The sequence below is a fragment of the Miniopterus natalensis genome, chromosome 2 (assembly GCF_054644295.1).
Source record: "Miniopterus natalensis isolate mMinNat1 chromosome 2, mMinNat1.hap1, whole genome shotgun sequence".
Lineage (NCBI taxonomy): Eukaryota > Metazoa > Chordata > Mammalia > Chiroptera > Miniopteridae > Miniopterus > Miniopterus natalensis.
The window spans coordinates 143739980-143759607 of NC_142082.1; the positions used below are offsets into that span (position 1 = coordinate 143739980).

Here is a 19628-nt window from a genome sequence, read left to right on the forward strand (position 1 = left end):
TCCAACTGGCAGAGATGGAATGGAGTAGGAAGGGTAAAGAGAGTGCACAAAAAATCAGATCACAGAAACGGGCATTTCTGGGAAATGGTGAATAGCGTATTTGGACTAGAGTTTTTTAACCTCTTTGCCTTTATAGACTTAAGAATTTGATGAAAGGTATAAACTCTATTCCTAGAAACAAAAGCTCAAATTCATAATAAAAAGCTTTCCATACTATTTCTGGGGATTTCCCATTTCCAGGTAGCATAGGAGAGGAAAGAGGGAAACGCCACCTTGCTAGACACCCCATAAGAAGCTAGTGCAGGTGACCGAGGCTGCAGAAGTTCCTTTTCTGGATGAGAGATTTATTTTTGACTGCACTTGGGAAGACTAAGAGAAATAAAATCAAGAGCCAGGGGTGCTCATCCAGTCCACTCATCCAGAGATTAAAAGAACTGTGATACCCTTGGGAATCACTTCTAGCTGACTGGATGATATGGGCTTCCAATTGATGAGATGGTGGCTAGATAATGTACTTGGGAAATGAAATATATGGCTAAAAAGTATGCTGAGCCTTTCTAGGGAAGAGCTTGACATCCCCTAACCACTGGATTTTATACTTAATTCAGGATTTAAGGGGGACATGATGCAGATTTCTGAGAATGAATGTTCAGAGCTGTGGTTTAGGACAAGTAATCTTCAGAATTATAGGTGTGTAAGAGGCTGGAGGAGACCTGTTAGTTTACTGCATGCAGTTGGCTGTTATATTCTTCAAATACATTTTATTTAATTTCCTGTTCTGTCCTGGCCACCCACTACTTGGCAGAGAGCCAGGCCTTTAGTAAGCATTTGGTAGTGCTCACTGAATTGAAAGGCATAAATTCCCTTTGAAGATCCCCTTGTAATGTTTCTGTTTCTCACCAGGTGGCACCATTACAACATTATTTACAGAGCAGGCTTCCTTCTGGCACAGCACTTCCAAGCAGAAAGGCTGTTTCTCTGAGGGAATTTACCTCTGGAAACATTCTGGAAGGGAGGGTGGGGGTGGGGGTGGGGGGCTTGGGAAGGGAGGCGGATGGTAGCTGGGATAAAAGAGCCAAGAATACTCCTTTTGTCCTGTTATTCTCATTGTAACAGAGTATCTTGGCTGAATGTCTATTCCTAGGCATGTAGGTCAGGAAATATGATTAGGAAAACCTGCCTTTTAAAAGATGCAATCAGTTTTCTGTCTTGCAAAAAATATAGACTTAAATATATTTAGGAAACAAATGTTCCCTATTTCTGGGACAACTTCTGGGTAAGCCATTTCATTATATATAGGGTGTCCCCAAAAATGTATACACACACTTGGAATAATTATAAAGGCAGTGTTTATTAAAATACATTTCATTTTCAAAATTGAGCTATCAGCTGTTAAAGTGTGTATACATTTTTTTGGGACATCCTGAATATCAAGCAGAGACCATACTCTGTGGTGATACTGAGGCCACACCTAAAACTGCAGATTTATGTAGGAGGCCAGCTTGCAAGTCTTTGAGAAATAACTATTTTTCTAGAACAGATTTTAGTTGTACCAGGCTAAAATTGTAGTGTATTTCTACAGAGTTGTATGTTTTTGCATTTTGAGATTAAGAGCCAACCCTGAGAGATTTCCCTTAGACCATTGAGAGGTAGGAGTGCCAGAAACTGAAAGAACTCTAATGAATCACACTCAGTGTTGCACTGGGCCCAGACATGACTTCTATAAGTTAGCAGTGCTCTGGCAGAGTGCAAGTATTAGAAGATTCTAATGGGTGTGAATATAATTTTAATTTGTTGAGTAGGCTGTGAGTAATCAGATTCATGACAAGATTTCAATTCTGTGGAAATACTCTGGAGGCCCCAGGTGGCAAGGGTGTATTGCCAATTCAGTACAGTACCAGTTCAGGCAGAATTATTTCTTCTTTGGTAGTTTTTAAGTTAAAATGTCTCATTACCCTTTAGCCCAGTGATTTTTACTTTTTAAACTTAATTTTGATTCTTACTTTTTAAACTTAATTCTTACCTTTAATTAAGTTTAATAGATCTTCTCTCTAGAGAATGTACATACATGATTTTTGCATTCAATTTCAGGGGCCATGACCCCCTGAAGTTCAAGAGAGACCTTGTCCATGAGTCCCAGGTTAGGAATCTCACCTGAAACTTAATTGGAACATTCCAATGGAGAAATACAAGAGGGGAGTGGGGAATAGGGGAAGGAGGAAGTGCGAGACCAACCTGTGCTGGATCCCTGTGAGATGCTGGTGCAGGTGATGGGAGAAAGCTGAGGAATTGCTCTTTCTGAGGAGATTTTTATCTATCTGGACTTGGAAGGAATAGATGGAGAACTTCTAGGAAGCTCTGGGCTAAGGGACTGATGACCCATTTATGACAGTGGGCATAGGAAGGGGAACCAAAATGGAGTCAGGGGTTAAAGGGCTCAACTGGAACTTTCTACAGAGATTGATTCTATGCTGCCTTGGTATTCTTGTCAGACTCTGAAGAATCTAACCTACAGGGAACAGAAAAGAGGCACAAGAATGGAGCTGTGTCGGGCAGTATCTGGGAGCACCAGCATCTTCTTCTCAGGGAGCAGGTCTAAAAGGCCATCTTCTCGGTGTCATTACTGTATTATCAGCCACTGTAGTCTGAGAAGGGTCACTAACCAAAACATGAACTGCAATGTCTTGTTCCAATTGAGAAGATAAAATGTGACTAAAACTAACGCTATTTCCTTTTCAGGACTCTTAGACTCTTGATTGGAGGATAAGGGAGCTCCTTCTCTGAAGATCCAAATAATAGAGCAATTAGCAGCATGGTTCCAATTTAGGGTTCTTTAAGTCAGGAGACCTGGTTTTAAGTCCTGGTTTTGCCAAGTGCTAGCTGTGTGACCTTGAGCAAGTTTTGGAGTCTGCTTCTGAAAGTGTTAAGTGAAAATAATAACAGTGCCTACTTCATATGGTGGTTGGGAGATAAAATTGGTCGGTGTTTGGCACACAGTAGGCACTCAATAAGTGATAGCTGTCATTGTTATTGGTGCTAAATACTGGAATGATAATAGGAAGCTATCTCCCAGCCTCTTCCCAGAGACACTTCCCCCCTAATATACTTTAGCTGCCCTCTTTAAGGGCTCCAGCCCACATTCCCCAAACACTGCACAACTCAGGGCTTCCTCTGGTCATCCTATGTGTGTAGGGCTGGCCCTGAAGACCTTTTCCTGTGACATTTATGATGAAAAGGTCCATGTCAGCTTGGGAATCTTACCATCCCTCCTTTACTTGACTACCCTGAAGGATAAGAGTTCTTTAGGTAAGGAAAGATTATATAGACAGAGAGCTTCTAGAACCTTCCCTAGGGAGTTTTGTTTTCTCAGAGGAGTCAGTCATCACCACCACCCTACCTCACCTCATTCCAAGAGAACTACATATAAGAAAACTAACATTTGCATAAGACTTCCCAGGGGCCTTAGACATTCTTCTCCCCAAAAACCTTTCATCCCCATTTTACACATGCAGAAACTAAGTCACAAGCAATCATTCAGTGCTGGAGCGGAAATTAAGCCCAGATCTGTGACTCCAGTGCTCTTTCCACCTCTCCACAACAACCAGCAGCAAGAACACACACACACACACACACACACACACACACACACACACACACACACACACACACACACGGCCCCAGCTCATTCTTCCAAATTTTGTTTGGAATGGCCTTGGGAAATCTCCAGTGCCCAAGGGAGTTGACTGGCGCTGACGTCAGGCTGAGCTCCCTGGGGTAAGTAAGGCATTCTCCACTAGAGGCCTGAGGCAGTTATTGCAGTTTCTTTTGTGATATGTCACTCTGCTCACAGAGATCCCCAGCAATCCCTCCCAAACAATACCCCCTCCAACCCTCCCATGAAACAGGTGTCCTGCCATCCCAGGACTCAGGCACTTCACAAAAAAGAAGTCTTTTGCACATCTGGAGTTCTGGCTACTAAAAACCCTTGTTGGTTTGGGTGTCTCATCACGTACCCTATCGTTTCCCAATCCAGCTGGAGGTCAAGATCCAGGATGGAAGGGGAAGCAGGTGGAGTGGGCAATGACTGTCCTGACAAGGGCAGGTATGGTCAACTCCTTGGAACTGGAAGCAAGGAGAGAGGAGGGAAGGCATGATTCCTGCCGTTCCCACTAAGCCCAACCCTGACATCCCCCTAGTACCAGTCAGCAAGGAGGGGAGATGACGCCTCTTTATTAAGGTTAACACCAAGAAAAGCATTGAAAAGGAATACATAGAGGAGGAGGAAGGGCACACAAAGTCACCACTTGAGGAGATGGGAGGAGGCACATCAGTTAAGAACCTCAGGACAGCCACATGCTCCATGCCCTGGTTGTGGGGGGAAAGAGGGAAGGAGAGGGGAAAGCGCCATGATAGCCTGGGGCTCACAGAAGGGTCTGAAGCCCCCTGAACCTAACACCAGAGCCACAAGCCCTGCCCCTCAGGGCTCACATACTACTACACAGTGGACACACATATCACACACAAGACATTATGGAGGCAAGACCGAGAGGCAGCGGGCAAGGACATATTGACAGGAAAAGGAACTGAAGTTAAGCGGGTGTAGCCAGGAGAGAGACAGGTTTTGGTTGTGGCCCCCAAGAGTCCCTCAAATGCCCCCTAAATCTGGGCTGTTGCTGAGCACCCCCAAGTCTCTGCCTGTGAACTGGCTCTTTGTTCTCTAAGTCCCAGTGAGTGGAAAAAGCAATTCCAGATGTAGTCAGCGACAAAGCAGGATCCGCTCTGCATGCAAAATCCTAGAGGTTGAGCTATTTTGTCTTCATGCACATTCAGAGCCAGCTCCTCCCAGCCCAGGGGCCCTGGGAACCCCATTCTCCTAGATTCCTGGGGCTGCAGTTCCCTCCTCAAGCTTCCTTTACCAATCAGCAGCCGCAAAGATCTGTGAGGGGAGAGGCTTCTGCAGAGCGCTGAATATCTTGGATTTCAGCAGAAGGGGAAATTTTCTGTTGCCAGAACAGAATACCCCAATTCCTTAATTTCTAGGTAAATCATTAGAGACTATTTGCCATAGTCCTAGATAAGTCCTTTTTCAGAATAGAAAAAGCAGATTTTTATTTACACAATTCAGGGGTTCTCCCGTTGTCTGGGGTGGGGGCGGGAGGAGAAGGTAGGGGATGGATGGGAGTCCAGAGATGGGCGCTTCCTCTCCCAGAACCTCACCTTTCTGCAGTTTGCTACGTCTCTCGCTTGATTAGGCAGAAAGAATTCTTGATGCTCCCAAAGTCCTTCACCCTATAAATCCTTCCTCAAGGAGTCTCTCTCTGCCTGAACCACAAGGGCAGCGGTCGGAGTGAAGCTGCTGCACCGCTTGTTCAGTCCACTCGCGTCATGCACTCGGAAACCCAAAGCCAGCTCGGGAAAGTAGTGGCCCTCGGAGTCCCCTCACAGGGAGGCCTCGCCCTCCAGCTGCAGCAGGGTAATGTCGGGGAGATCGAGGGACTCCACAAGTGGCCCGTCCCCCCCAAGGAGACCGGCACAGGGGCTCTCGGCGCGCTCACAGGGACTAGGGGGTGTGGAGGAGCGGGGCATTTCCTTCTCTTCGTCGTCGTCCTCCTCGTCCTCAGGGTCTCGACCCAGCAAACCGCTGCCCTCGATCCCAGGCGAAGGGGTCTCGGGCTCTTGGGGGGCTCCCGGGAAGCTCCCCTTGCCTCCGACCACGCCCAGGCCGCCCTGGCGGGGCGCAGTGGTCATAATCTGGCACATGGAGACAATGGCCCGCTGGTTGGCACACACGTCGTCTGAGAGCACCTGGATGTGCGAGGCCTGCTCGTCCAGGGCCCCCCGCATGGCCCGCACGTCCTCAAACAGGGCCTGCAGCTGGGCCTTCAGGTGCTCCATTAGTTCCTTCATGCCGCCGTTGTACTCGCCGGAGATCACGTCCCCCACGGCCGGCACGGTGGACACCTCCAGAGGTGCCGGCATGTCGCCGCCGTCCTTGGTCATGATCTCCAGCAGACCGTCCTCCATTGAACGGCAGAGGCGGGTGGTGGCAGCTCTGGGTCCGGTGCAGCCCGGCCTCCGGAATGGGGGCGGGGGAGGGGAGAGGTCCCCGGAGGGACAGGGAGGAGCCGAGGAAGGGGAGGCTTCTGAGAAGGGCGGGGAGCCGACGTGAGGAGGTGAGCCCCGGGCGGAGGGCGCGGCAGGATCCGGGAGGCCGGGAAGAGCCTGCGGGTCGAGGACCCCACGAGAGGCCGGAGGCCGGCGTGCGTCCGGCTCGCCCCGGGGCGAAAGCGCCCTGCCTCCCCTCGCCTCGCCTCCTGACCCGCGCCCGTGTCAGCGCCGCCCTCTCGGCGCCACGAGCAGCAAGTGCTCCCCGATTCCCTGGGTCACAGAAGCGTTTGCGGAGGGGCCCGGGTCGAGGCCGAGGCCAGCTGCGGGTCGGGCTCGGGACTCCCCTCGGCTATTAAGGGGCAGCGCCCGCGAGTGTGGTAGGAGCTCCAGGGGCGGGTCTCCCAGCCGCGCCGCGGATGCTCCCCTGTTTCCAAGGCGACGCAGGCACGTAAATGACGTGTGTCTCCATGGCAAGCAGGAAGTGAGAAGAAACGGGAGAAAGGCTGGAAGCTGCAGTGGGGCTCCGGAGTCTGAGCTGGGGGCGGGGCGGGAGCGCCGGGGACGCTGCAGTGGCCTCAGCTGAGGCTGGGAAGAGCGTGTGGCTGCAACATTTATTGGGAAAGCTTGAGAGCAGTTTGCTGCATAAACCCCAGGTCCTGGAGAGGTCGTCCCTCCCCCAGTCCGGGTGCTAGACACGGAGCGCAACTGCCTTGGTAGGGTTGTAACCCTCCCGCAGTCCTTTCTCCGAGGATGGCGCTAGAGCGGAGCCTTGCTTCTCTGTCCTGCAGCCGCCGGCAGGAAGCAGAGAGGGTAGGGAAGGCGACGCCGGTAATCCCAGACTCGAGCAGGAGCGCGGCGGCGCCCGGAGCCGGCCCCGCGGGTCCCGGAGGTGCAGAAGCGGGGAGGGCGCCCCGGAGGTTTCCGCCTCTCGGGTTTCTGCAGTAAATCAGCCCCCTCGCTGTAGATAACACAGGAACACAGAGAGGACGGGATTCCCTCCCATACGAGACCCAAACACTCCTACCCAGGGTACTGGGAATTTTTCCAGGGTGGTGAGACAAAGTACTTAAGTTTTGAGAATGAAAGCTCCATAAGGGCAGATAATTTTGTCTCTTCGCGCCCCCTATCACCTTCACGGAATCCCCAGCACCTAAAATAGTGCCTGACACGTAGTAAGTAAATGCTCAGCACATGTGTTGAATTAATAAAAACTATCTTCCTTTCCCTCATCCATAATCTTCCAACACGCACATAGTGGATTTAGGAGACCTGAATTCAATTTTGTTTCTACCACCTAATTCAGAGACCTTGAATAAGCCATTTTCTTGGTTTGTTAGAGGACTGGACTGGATAATTTACAATATTATTTCTAACGGAATAACTCTACATCAGCTAACAAGCGAAAGGGATAAATGCTGAGTGTGTGGAAGGGGCAGGCGGGGGGAGGGTGGGGGGAGGCTGTGTGTGAAGATCATTCCCCCTGGGCAGACCCGGTGCCCAGGAAAAGACATGCACTGAGAGTCTCAACCTTTGTGACAACTCCTTTTCCTATTGAGGGGTGGAGTGGGAGGGGAGAAGGGGGAAGAAAATCTGAATTTAACATATTTACAGATGACTTTAGATTGAAAAGCAAACAGCACCTGGGCAGCAGCATACTTACTAATAATGACCTTAGTAAATTGGAGAAGCCAAGTGATCAGAAACCAAAAATCAGAAGTTCACAAGAAGAAATAAATCCAGGGAGGAGAAACAAGATGGGGAAGAGCTAGGTATGGGTGAGTGTTTCGTATACTAGCGGTTCAAGGATAGCAAATGTGTTACCTTGGGTTTCCCTGGTTGTGTACTCTAGTGATGAAGAGCAGGCTGGCCCAGAGGAACTTACGTGGCTCTAAAGAGCTGTTTGGCTTAGGCCTGTCTTACTGCTATTAAAATAGAAATAAGTGGGGAAATATCCTAAATAGCAGAATGTTTCATCTAAGGCATTGCTGATATAATAAAGTATTATACAACTATTAGAAATTTTATTTCCCTAAACAAATATATGAACAAATTAAAACCCCTATAATATTGTATTTTCTAAAACAAATGATCCAATCCTATTTGCGTGCTCATTTCTACTTCCTTCTTTCCACAGACTTGTGGCACTCTTATCTTGGTTATCACTCCTACCTCCTCCATATGCCCCACAGGTTATTCCTAAAGCTCAGCAGACAAAAATGCTTTTCCTTGGTTTCCCTAAGCAAGCCAATGTGGCCCAGTATTTACCAAAAGACTTGACCAAAAAACTATACGAAAACTAGAAACAAAGTTACACACACACACACACACACACACACACACACGGGCACACAGAGCCAACTGCCTGAGCTTACACAGCATAAGTTTCTGATCATATTTATAGCAAACACATTCTCAGGGCTTACAGGTTCAACCCTGCTCTTCATTCTTACCCAGAGAGCTCTGCTATAAGCAGAAAAGACTGGCATGGCCTGCAGGTCATTTACCTGCGTCTGTTACTTCACATCTCTTGACAAGCTCTGGACATAGATGATTTCATCTTGCTAGCTCCCTTACTCATCAGGCGAGTCCCTGCCTTCTATCCACTAGGACCCTGTCACCAATACAGGGCCTCCCATCTTGGCCTTAACCTTACATTAAGCATACCACCCACACAGTAGGAGCTTGATTGTGCCATCATACAAGGCCCTTGCCACTATTGTTGAGGATCCTGTGTATGTCCAGGCTTTCAGCATGAGATTACACCATGCTGCCCAGAGGTGCTAGCATGAAGCCCACTGAGGGCATAAGGGGTGTGAGCCTAAAGGGAGGGGAAATTACTGGAAAAGCACGAAAGAACATGGGGAACAGGTGCAGAGATCGAGGGGTGTGGCCGATCCAGTCAAGCTCCAGGTCAGACGTTTGAGAGCTGAGGGTAGGTGGGAACTGGGGGAGTGGACTAGTAGCAGGACTTGAAAATATGAGGAGACAATTGGTGCATCAGACCCACAACCATATTATTTTAGGAATTCTGGGTGAAAGTGAGACACGGAGAAGAGGAGAAAGGTCTAGTCTCAGAAAAATAAGGGGGACAGATGTAGAGAGTGAAGCAGAACCTCATTAAGGTTGCTGGGCTGGACCCTCTGGACACCAGTGCCCTAGGGTTGGTTGAATGGGTCCACTCCCAAGCAAAAGGGGGCTGGATGGGTATTCTGGTCATGTCACTAGAGTATTTGCACATATGAAAGAACAATTAAAAGTAATAAACAGCAAAGCAAAGCTGTTTAGGAAGAAAAAAACAACCCCTACACACTCCTCTTCTGCTTTCTGCCTTTTTTTTTCTGTCCTCTGGGAATCACCTAGCAGTTCTATTTCTTTATTCCAGTCTCACAGTCCAAGGGGGAAAAGAAACTCCATGCTGCATAGACATAGGTCTCCATCAGGTACACCTAGTTCCAAACATCACATTCTCACTAAAGTTAAGATCCTCAGTGGTCTGTACCTTTTTCCTCTACTTGGTGTGTGCTTTACCTCAAGTCTCTATTTTATATAGTTTGTGCACTTTTTGCACTATAAATCCAACAATCATGATGACAATGCTGGCTTGACTCATTTAGATATAGAAAGCTGCCTCTTAGATCTACAATCCCAGACAGTACTCCCCCAATTCAACTTTTATGAAGCTGAGTTGCCTTGAGGCCCATCTCAGCATAATAGCACATTTAAAAGAAACACAACCAATAGTCAAAAAGAATTAAAAAGCAATTTAGATTTTTATTATAGTCTCTGGGAAAATTCTACGGGGGTTTACATTCTTAGCATAGAGGAAAACGTCTTAAACTTCTCTCCTCTATTCATCTCACACATTACAGCAGCAGTCTGCCATTCTCTCTCCTTTCTCCTCAAACACCCCCAAGCTTTCTCTCAAGCCTGGCCCTTGTTTTTCACTCCCCTACCCTTCGCTTCTTGGATGTATTCTTTTTCTCTTCTGCAGAGAGAAACTCCTTGTCCTTGTTTCGGCTCCCTTGATTCTGTCCCGAATTCCCCTGATCTGCACAGATGTCAGGAGCCCCTGCTGTCAATGACGGGGGGGGGGGGCCCTTCCTAGAGAGTAAGAAATACTGAGACTAAGAATACTCATTGTTGCGGGATTTGTCTGTCACATATTAGACTAAGTTTTCTCAGTATGAGAGGGTGGTTTGCCTCTCATGGAGGTTTGCCAACTTCTTTGCTCATCTCCTTCACGCTTATAAAGAGACATGGGCATGGTCGTTTGCAAGGACCGTGAACCCTTATGAGCCTCTGATTGGAGAAGGATTCCAACTGTCCACACTCTTGAGAGACTTTAGTGTCGCACAGACTTGGCCAGGAGTTGAGCCACACACACACCCCTCACTTAAGGCCTGAACTAGTCTTCCAGTTGCTTGTTCTGTGCCCTCAAACTACTTTTAGGAGTCCTACAGGACACTCCCCACCCTCATTTCTTTCTCTTCCATATTAACTTTACGCAGAACAAGAATTCTAGGGAACCGTCCAGCCTCTCATGCAGTCTTATTTTCCACTGAAAATAACCTATCATTCCAATTTGCCTGGTTTGCTGGTGTTCACCCTGTCTCTCCTGAATGCATCACCCACTGCAACAGCGACTCTTGTGTCAACACTTGCAGGAGGTTTTTTCCCTTTCAGTGCATGTTCAGTCATTTATCCTGTGCTACTCTGACTAGTTTCAGTCTAAGTGCTTTTGGGCAGTTGGCCACATACATAGGCATTCAGAGCCCTGGTGCACACTCCATCCGCTTCATATGTTTTCTGTCCCCAGAAAGTTGCCAGAATCCTCATCAGTCATTAATAATGCTACAGCATCTGAGAACTCATAATTTCTGGTACCACAGGGACAATTTTGCTTGACAAATTGCCTCTCCCAGAATATAAGTTCAATTTAGAGAAAATCATGTCCAAGTATCTGGGCAGGATATGGACTGTGGTATGTCTGCCACAGACTTCCCTTCCATTTAAAAGAATTTTTTAGATATTTAGTGTTCTTCAATACTGACTTTATGCTAACTTCCAGGCCACTTCTCACTTGTCATATCTTGAAGTCTGTGGTATTTTACTGTATAAATTCATACAAAATTTTGTAGGTCTCACTCTTACTAACACATCTACTTATGTTCTCTCTCTATGCCTCTCAGAGACCCTAAAACTACCATCAAAAGTGGTTTCTACCACTTCCCATTTGCTTTGAGGTGCTGTCCCAAGGCCAGCAAGGCACTGTCAGCTGCAGCTGAGCAGCCATCATGAGGGTGCACTGTAGTTTTATTGCACACACACTAACAGGGACTACACTAGTATTCATGATGGTATCATGGACAGTCTCCTAGATGTAATCCACATCTTCAAAGTACTGCAAATGTAGTGAGGACAGGGGCCCTTTCCTCAACTTTTTTACCCAGACTCTGAAGCCCATGTTCTAAGAAGTCTTGCATGAAAATAGCTCCATTTCCTGTGGTCAAGCACTTGTTCACAGTTTATAGGCACAATGCCTGCTTTGTTTCTTGTCTTTCACTTTCCTTCCCAAAGGCACAAGGATCCCTTGCACTCCAGAATTCTCTAGTCCCTTTGCTTTTTTCTTTTCCACAGCAGTTATCAATATCTGTTATACTATCTTTTTATTTTTTTGTTTATTGTTTTTTACCTCCAACTAGGGTATGAGATCCATTGGAGCAGGGTCTTGGTTTTGTTCACTGCCGTACCTCCAGCACCTAGAATAGTGCCAGGCACAATGGCTCAATAAATATTTGTTGAATGAACGAATGAATGAAGCCTGAGTGCGTACCTTGAGAAACATCTTCCATATGGGATATATAGTCTGCAGAGCTCCAACTCTGCCTCATCTTAGCAGTTTAACTTCTTTAATTTCAACCGTCTACTTTGGTGATCTATGACTTATATTCACACAGTTAAATGGCACCTTTGGTGGCTTTTTTTCAACAAAGGAATACTGACTATAAGACACATGTAAGTCTCCATCTCTTGCAAAATAGAAAGTAAAAACTCAAGGTCAGAGGACTGCGTGGTCTCCCTTACATTCAATGGATTCCCATCCTGTATGTCAAGGAGAAGAACTCCTGACTTATACTCTTAGTCTACTAGAGACAGGCTAAAAAAATACCCTGCTACTGGTTATAAGATTGGTAGCTAACTGAAAAGGGATATTATATATAGAAAGGTTACTGTGCTTCATAGATAGTGTTTCTCTTCCCTTTGAGTTCCTGAACTGGTAGACTAGTAATTTAGGGTAAAGTTAGCCCAGGATACTTTTTACTGTAATAAAATTTGGGCCTTTCTGTTCCTTGCTTGTGCCTTCCCTAATTCTGTTCTAAAACCAAACCAAACAAAAACAAAAATTTTCCACATTGATCAAATATATAACAAAGGAGAGACAAAGATCAGTCTTTCCAAGATAGTAAAACCAAATTAAAACCAAACCTCAAGCATGGATCAGAAAGACAATATTCCAGGAATTGAGGTTAAACAACCTTAGCAGCACAGCTGCAAGACCTTGCTATTCCCGCAGTGGCATCTGGGTCTCTAAGAAGCAGAGGGTAAACGTAGTTCACTAGATGGCCCAGATCGAATGCATTAAACTGGGACTTGATCCCCTTAGAGGGTGATCCTGAATCACATATCCAGTCTCCTTTTCATCCCAGTTTGTCCATTTCCTTGCCACACACCTGCTTCTAGTTGTTTCTTATGTTATTAACAAAAATAAAATTTAAAAATTAAAAAAAAATCAATTCCCTCTTATTAATGGCATTAGTGGCTTTTGCTGCTCAACAGAACAATGAATACCACCCAAGACATCTCCAGGTGTGACAGATAATAAATCGCCCACAGTTTCACGTTATTAGAACATTGATATCTCTGGTGTTTAAATTGCAGTGAGGCCTGTGGGACATAGGCTCTCTGCTTCATACTTGTGAAATTTTATTAGTGTTTAGGGGGACATTAACTTCACAGAAAAGCATGATTGTGGAGAGAGGTTCTAAAAAGATGGAGATGGAGCTTGTAGATGATGCCAGGGCTGGAATTTTGAGTCTAAGGAAGAAAGGAAATGATCAATAGAGATTTGTGACAGGAGGAAACTATAAAGAATTTCTCAGTAAATTTTTAGCTCTGAGGCAAACCAGCAGAGAAGATAGGAAGCAGCATCATTCCCTGATTGCACTATGATGAAAGAGGCAGGATGAGGCACTAAGTAAGATTTCCTAAAGGACTTCTTGAGAGTGATGGATATGTGAGAAGAAGGAGCCCCAATCTCCTTTTCGGGAGGTCTTGAAAACTAGGAGAGAGTCTTACTTGTCTGAGTTCATCTTGAGAGGAAATAGATTTATTTAGACCAGCTTTGTCATAGTTCTGCCCATTATGGCCCATGTTTTAACCACAAACCAAAAGTGGAAAGAGTCCTGAGTGACTGTGTTCTTCAAGAGAGGAAGAGTATCATAATCTCTGATACCCAGTTACTTCTCTAGCCCATTTCCTCTCCCCTATTTCTACAAGAAACTTCAGGTCCTTGTTATCTCACGCCTAGAGGATTGTAACAGCTTCCCTTTCGGCCTTTCCCCTGCCCCCTCCCTTCTCTCTCCTCCCTAAGCATGTCTCCTCACAGCAGTCAGAAGAACCGACCTAAAATTCAGATTTGAGTCTTTTTACAACCCAGTTTAAAATGTCCCAAGGGCTTCCCATGGCTTTCACCTCATTGTTTTTCACTCCTTTCTGCCTCACTATTTACCCTCTAGGTGCACAAATCTACTTGTAATCCCCATACTCCAGCACACTTTCATGCTGTTCTCCATGTTTGAAATGCTTCTCGCCTTTTCTTTCCTTTTGTTTTGGACTGTTATTAATTGTGAAATATAACACAAATATAAAAGTAAATAAACACACATGTACAATTTAGTGAATAAAGACAATACCCGTATAGTCACTGCCCAGGTCAGGTGACAGTATATTGCGAGCACTTCCTCTCCGCCTCCCGAGGTCCCCGGGGCCTCAGCTGCAGTCAGACCCTTCTCCCCCCCACGGTAAACACTATTCTGATTATTACCTTGATAACAGTTTCCTTTTTTTATAGTTTTTCAGTCACATGTTTATACATCCCTAAACAACATTGTGTAAGTTTGTCTGGTTTTGAACATTATATAGATGGCATCGAAATGAATTTATTCTTTTGAACTTTATGTGAATGGAATCACAGAATTTATTGTTTTGCTTCTTTTTCACATTATATTCATAAAAGTCATCAATGTTGGGTACCTGTGCTTGTTTATTTTCATTGCTCTACTGTGTTTCATTGTATGAATACACTGCCATGTAATTATCTGCATTCTACTGTTGATGGACATTTCAGTTGTTTTCAAATTTAGGTTGATGCTGGCAATGCTGCTATGAATGTTCTTGTACATGTCTCATGGTGCAGAAGTTTTCCCAAGGTTTATATATATGGATGGACTTGCTGAGTCATAGGGTATGCTTACCTGCAGCTCTACTGGAGAATATCAAATTGTTTTCAAAGGTGGTTGTAATAATTTTTTTAAAAACTATATCTTTATTGATTTCAGAGAGAGGAATGGGGGGGAAAGAGAGAGAGAGAGAGAGAGAGAGAAACATCAGTGGTGAGAGAGTCATTGATCGAATGCCTTCTGTGTGCCCCCTACAAGCCCGAAACTCAGGCATGTGCCCTGACTGGGAACTTACGGAGATCTCCTGGATCATAGGTCGATGCTCAACTGCTGAGCCACGCGGGCCGGGTGTGGTTGTAATAATTTACACTTCACCAGCAGGGTAAACATTCTCATTTCTTCACATTCTCTCCAGCACTTGGTATTGTCAAGCTTTTAATTATTAATTTATCTCTGATATAATCCCAAGTGCCTAGAACAGTGCCAGCTCATAATAAGCATGCCTTAAATTTTTATTGAATAAATAAATATTTCTTAATTTCCAAGCATGGGAATTTTCTAATTATTTGGGTTTGGGTTTTTTTGTTATTGATCAATAGTTTAAATCCAGTAGTTGAAGAACACTTCCTGTTCAATATCAACCTTTAGAAATTTGTTAAAACTTGCCCAATAAACAAGTTTTTGTTGATAATTGTTACATATATTCATCATGAAAGAATGTGTTTTGCATTTGTTGAGTGCAAGGTTTAGATATTTCCATTAGTACATTTAAAACAAATTTATAAACTGTTTATAAAAATCTTCTATATCCTAAGTGATTTTGTCTACTTATGTTACAAATTACTTAGACGGGATTATTGTAATCTTCCACTATGTTTGTGAATTTGTCTTCTTAGTGATGATAATTTTTACTGTTTGTATTCTGGTGCTATTCTGCAAGTGTAATTTACATTTTTAAATTGCCATGTTTTCCTGGAGGATTGAACATTTTTCATTATTAGGTAGTTTTCTTGTTCAGTAATAATGCTTTTGCCTTAAAGTTCATTTTGACTGATATTACTATAATATAATTGCACCAGCTTTCCTTTGAAAGGGGTGCATGATATATCTTTTCCCATTCTATGCTCAATCTTGGTTTCCTTAAGTTTTAACTGTATTTCTGGTAGACAGCATATAGTCAGATTTCATTTTGCTTTGCCTTTTATACATTGTGGCATCCTTTGTCTTTTATGTAGAGCATTTAGTCCAATTATATTTAATAGTGAAAAATTAACATTTGGATTTAAATTATATTTGTGAATTTATCTATTTTTCATTTCTATTAGGTTTTGCTTCTTATATTTTGAAATTCTTTTATTATCTCTTTAATAATTTAGGATTGTTATGTTGTTTTGGTGAATTGAGCACTTTATCATTATGAAATGGTCTTTCTTTATTCCTGGTAATATTCAATGCCCTAATAATTACTAGTCTGATATTAATGAAGCAATTTCAGATATTTTTGGATTAATGTTTGCATAGTATTTTTTTCCTTTTTTCCTTTTGTCATATCTGTGTCTTTATATTTAAGGTGGGTTTCCTATTGGACTTTTTGTCCAACCTGATCATCTCTACCCTTTAATTGAGATGTTTAGACCATTTACATTTACTATAATTATTGATAAGATTGGATTTCAATCTATAATCTTGCTATTTGTTTCTTTTTGTCTCATCTGTTGTTTCTTCTTTCTTCCATTCCAATATTTAGACTGAATTTTAAAATGATTTCTCTTTAGCTCTTCCTCTTCTTTTGTTTCTTTTGCTTTGTTTTATTGTTGGTGGTGTTGTTATTGCTTTAGAGCAGTGCTGTCCAATAGAATTTTTTGTGAAGAGTTGTTCTATATCTGCACTGCCAAGTATATGTAATCACTAGCGACATATGGTTATTTAATACTTGAAATATAGCTAGTATGACTAAGAAACTGTTTGTTTTTTTTAATTTTTATTGATTTCAGAGAGAGGAAGGGAGAGGGAGAGAGAGATAGAAACATCAATGATGAGAGAGTCATTGATTGGCTGCCTCCTGCATGTCCCCCGACTGGGGATCGAGCCTGAAACCCTGGCATGTGCCCTGACCAGGAATCAAACCATGACCTCCAGGTTCATGGATCGACACCCAACCACTGAGCCACACTGGCTGGGCAGAAACTGAATTTTTAATTTTTCCTAATTTTAATTTTAATAGCCACATGTGGCAAGTAGCTACTCTACTGGACAATGCAGCTCAAGAGTTTAACAGATACACCCTTAACTTATCACAGTCTACCTTCAAATAGAGTAAGATCCTTACAGCAACAACATACTCTCATTTTCTCCCTTATGTCCTTTGTGTTTTTGTTTTTACACATATTACTTCTACATATACTAAAACCCCAAGTACACTTTTATTTTTTTTACTTTAGTAATTTATCTTCTCAAGAGATTAAAATGTGAGAAAAACTCTGTTAGGGTAGCTCATTTGGTTAGAACGTTGTCCTGATAGGCCAAGATTGTGGGTTTGATTCCCTTCAGGGCACATACAAGAAGCAACCAGTGAATGCATAAGTGGAACAACAAATCTATGGGATTTTTTCTCTCTCTAAAATCAGTAAATTTTTAAAAAGTTTTTAAAAATTTAAAAATTAAATATGATAACATTTTTAATATTTTACCTACACATTTGTCACCTTTCACACTCTCTCTTCCTTTTATTGATTCAAATTTTCATCTATTATTTTTTTATTCTGCCTGAAGAACTTCCTTTAACATTTTATCTTTTGTTTGTTTAAAATAATATTTATTTCACCTTTACTTTTGAAAGATATTTTTGTTGGATAAAAACTTCTGGGTTGATCTTGAGTTCTACCTTGCATAGTTTTTTAAAGAAATCTGCTGGCATTATTATTATTATTTTTTTTTGGCCTCTCTATAGCAGGAGACGGCAAACTTTTCTGTAAAGGGCCAGATAGTAAATCTTTTAGACTTTATAACCAATATAATCTCTGCTGCAGCTACTCAGCTCTGACACCATAGCACAGAAACAGCCATAGCAAATACATACATGAATGCAGGAGGTTATGTATTCATTTACAGAAACAAGAGGTCTGCCGGATTTGACCCATGGGCCATAGTTTGCCAATTGCTGCTCTATATGTAATACATCTTTTTTTTTCATCTGGCTGCTTTTAGAATTTTTTTTTTCTTTATCCTTGGTATAAGTAGTTTGATTATGATGTGCATTGGCATGGTTTTCTTTAAGTTTATTCTGCCTGGATTTCATTCAACTTTCAAATTTTGGCAATTGTTTAGTCATTGTTTCTTTAAATATTTTTTTAGCCCCAGTTCTTCTGAATCTTCAGTTACATGTTTGTTAAACTACTTGATATATCTCACAGATCACTTTACTCTGATTCTTTCTTTTTCAAATTTTTTTCTCTCAGTACTTCATTTTGAATAGTTCCTACTTCTATGTCTTCAAGTTCTCTAATCTTTTTTGGTAGCCTATAATTTACTATATTTTCCCCATGAAAATTTTAATTTCATTCATTTTTAAAATTTAATAATCCTGATTTTATTCCACATTAAACTGTAAAATTTGTGCCACATTATTGAAGTATTGCTTTGACTCACAATATTATACATATTTAAATTCAACTCAATTACAAAAGAAAACTGTTTACTTAAGCAATATAATTCTCCTCTAATAAAAGTATCTTTATATAAAATGTTTGACTTTAAACTTTCATTGCTATTCCACTCTTTGGTCTTCATTTCCAGAAAGAGGCACATTTCAACTAATTTCTTTAATGAATATTTTGCAGCAAGTTCCTGAAGTTTTCCATTTCTTTTATACAAAGTCTTCCAAATGCATTAAACAATGATACTATTTCTTGTCTGGTAAGATGATATTTGTAAGTGGGCCCACTTTCTGCATATTTGCTGTCCATACCTTTGAAAGCAAGACCTTCAGAGCAGTGCCCAAACCCTGAGTCTGAATATTTTCCCACACTTGACATTTAAGCTAACCCACACAACCCATAATTTTAGAAAGATTTCTATAATGCAACCTAAAGTCTGCCTGTAATTATCTTGCTCCTTTTTCCATCCCAAGCAAAAAATAAATAAAAAAAATTATAAACATGCAAAGCAATTATTTGACTTTGGGAAATAAATTTCCAGTGAATAGTTGAAAATCTGGGTGTCCAGAGAATGGCAGTACTTTATTTAGATAAAGGCCTTAATTTTTTTTTAAGTAGAGAAAGTTCTGTTGGATTTTCCCCTTCAGTCAAAATTTCATCAAACCCACTGGTGAAATTCTGTAAATCGTGTCCCCATTTCTTTTCCAAACAGGTATCTTGTAAAGGCTCTCTTGCACTCTCACGCACATTAATGCATTATGTAGTCCAGATATAAGTCTGGAGAATGCCCTTTTTGTTTTTACACAGAGACCTCCAAGCCATCGGTGAAAAATGTTCTCTTCGCATTTCCTTTGATCAAAAGCCAAAATATTTCCAGGTCTTTTCACTGTGACTTGAAACAATTTTCTTCATAGAGAATTATTATATTTCCCATCTTCTAAGCATCTGGTCTCATAACTGTGTCATACTTAGAATTAAGAACAATCCACACATTCACTATCAGGGTTCTGTATGTCATCGGCTTCACAGAAGTTTTCTGAGGAATCATCGTACTTGGCCCATGGAAGAAAACTCTTCTGTTTCTTCACTCGGAGATTCACCCATAGCCCCAAGTTACTTAGCCTAACGTATTCTTCAGTGAGGTTATTGCCTTCTTCGGAATACCTGTAGCTTACAGATTTAATTTAAATTTAATGAAAATGCTAACTTTTTAAATTCTTTGATTTTACGTTTCTGTTACCGCTTACACTGAACTTATTTGCTTTATCTTATAGCATGCATAAAACACTTTCACAGTTCCAGTATTGGCGCTAACAATAAAACTGCACAATGAAGTTAGTTCTTTGCAGTTTGTTTTGTCCTGAGAATATATCCCACTGAAGGACAAAGTCCTGTGTTCAACAGC

General features: G+C 42.7%; 1 protein-coding gene and 1 pseudogene across 1 annotated transcript; both read right to left on the reverse strand.

Moving 5' to 3' along the window:
- Positions 1-5068: 5068 nt before the first annotated feature.
- On the reverse strand, positions 5069-6410 carry CCDC184 (coiled-coil domain containing 184). The gene has a single exon (XM_016201067.2). The coding sequence runs from the start codon at positions 6022-6024 to the stop codon at positions 5440-5442; it is 585 nt and encodes a 194-aa protein (XP_016056553.1). The 5' UTR covers positions 6025-6410; the 3' UTR covers positions 5069-5439.
- An 11978-nt stretch (positions 6411-18388) lies between these two features.
- On the reverse strand, positions 18389-19404 carry LOC148093871 (ERO1-like protein alpha pseudogene; annotated as a pseudogene).
- Between the last annotated feature and the right edge of the window lie 224 nt (positions 19405-19628).

Bases quoted from the DNA above. Each gene is read 5' to 3' on its own strand.
- CCDC184 (XM_016201067.2), bottom strand. From the start codon at position 6,024: ATGGAGGACGGTCTGCTGGAGATCATGACCAAGGACGGCGGCGACATG.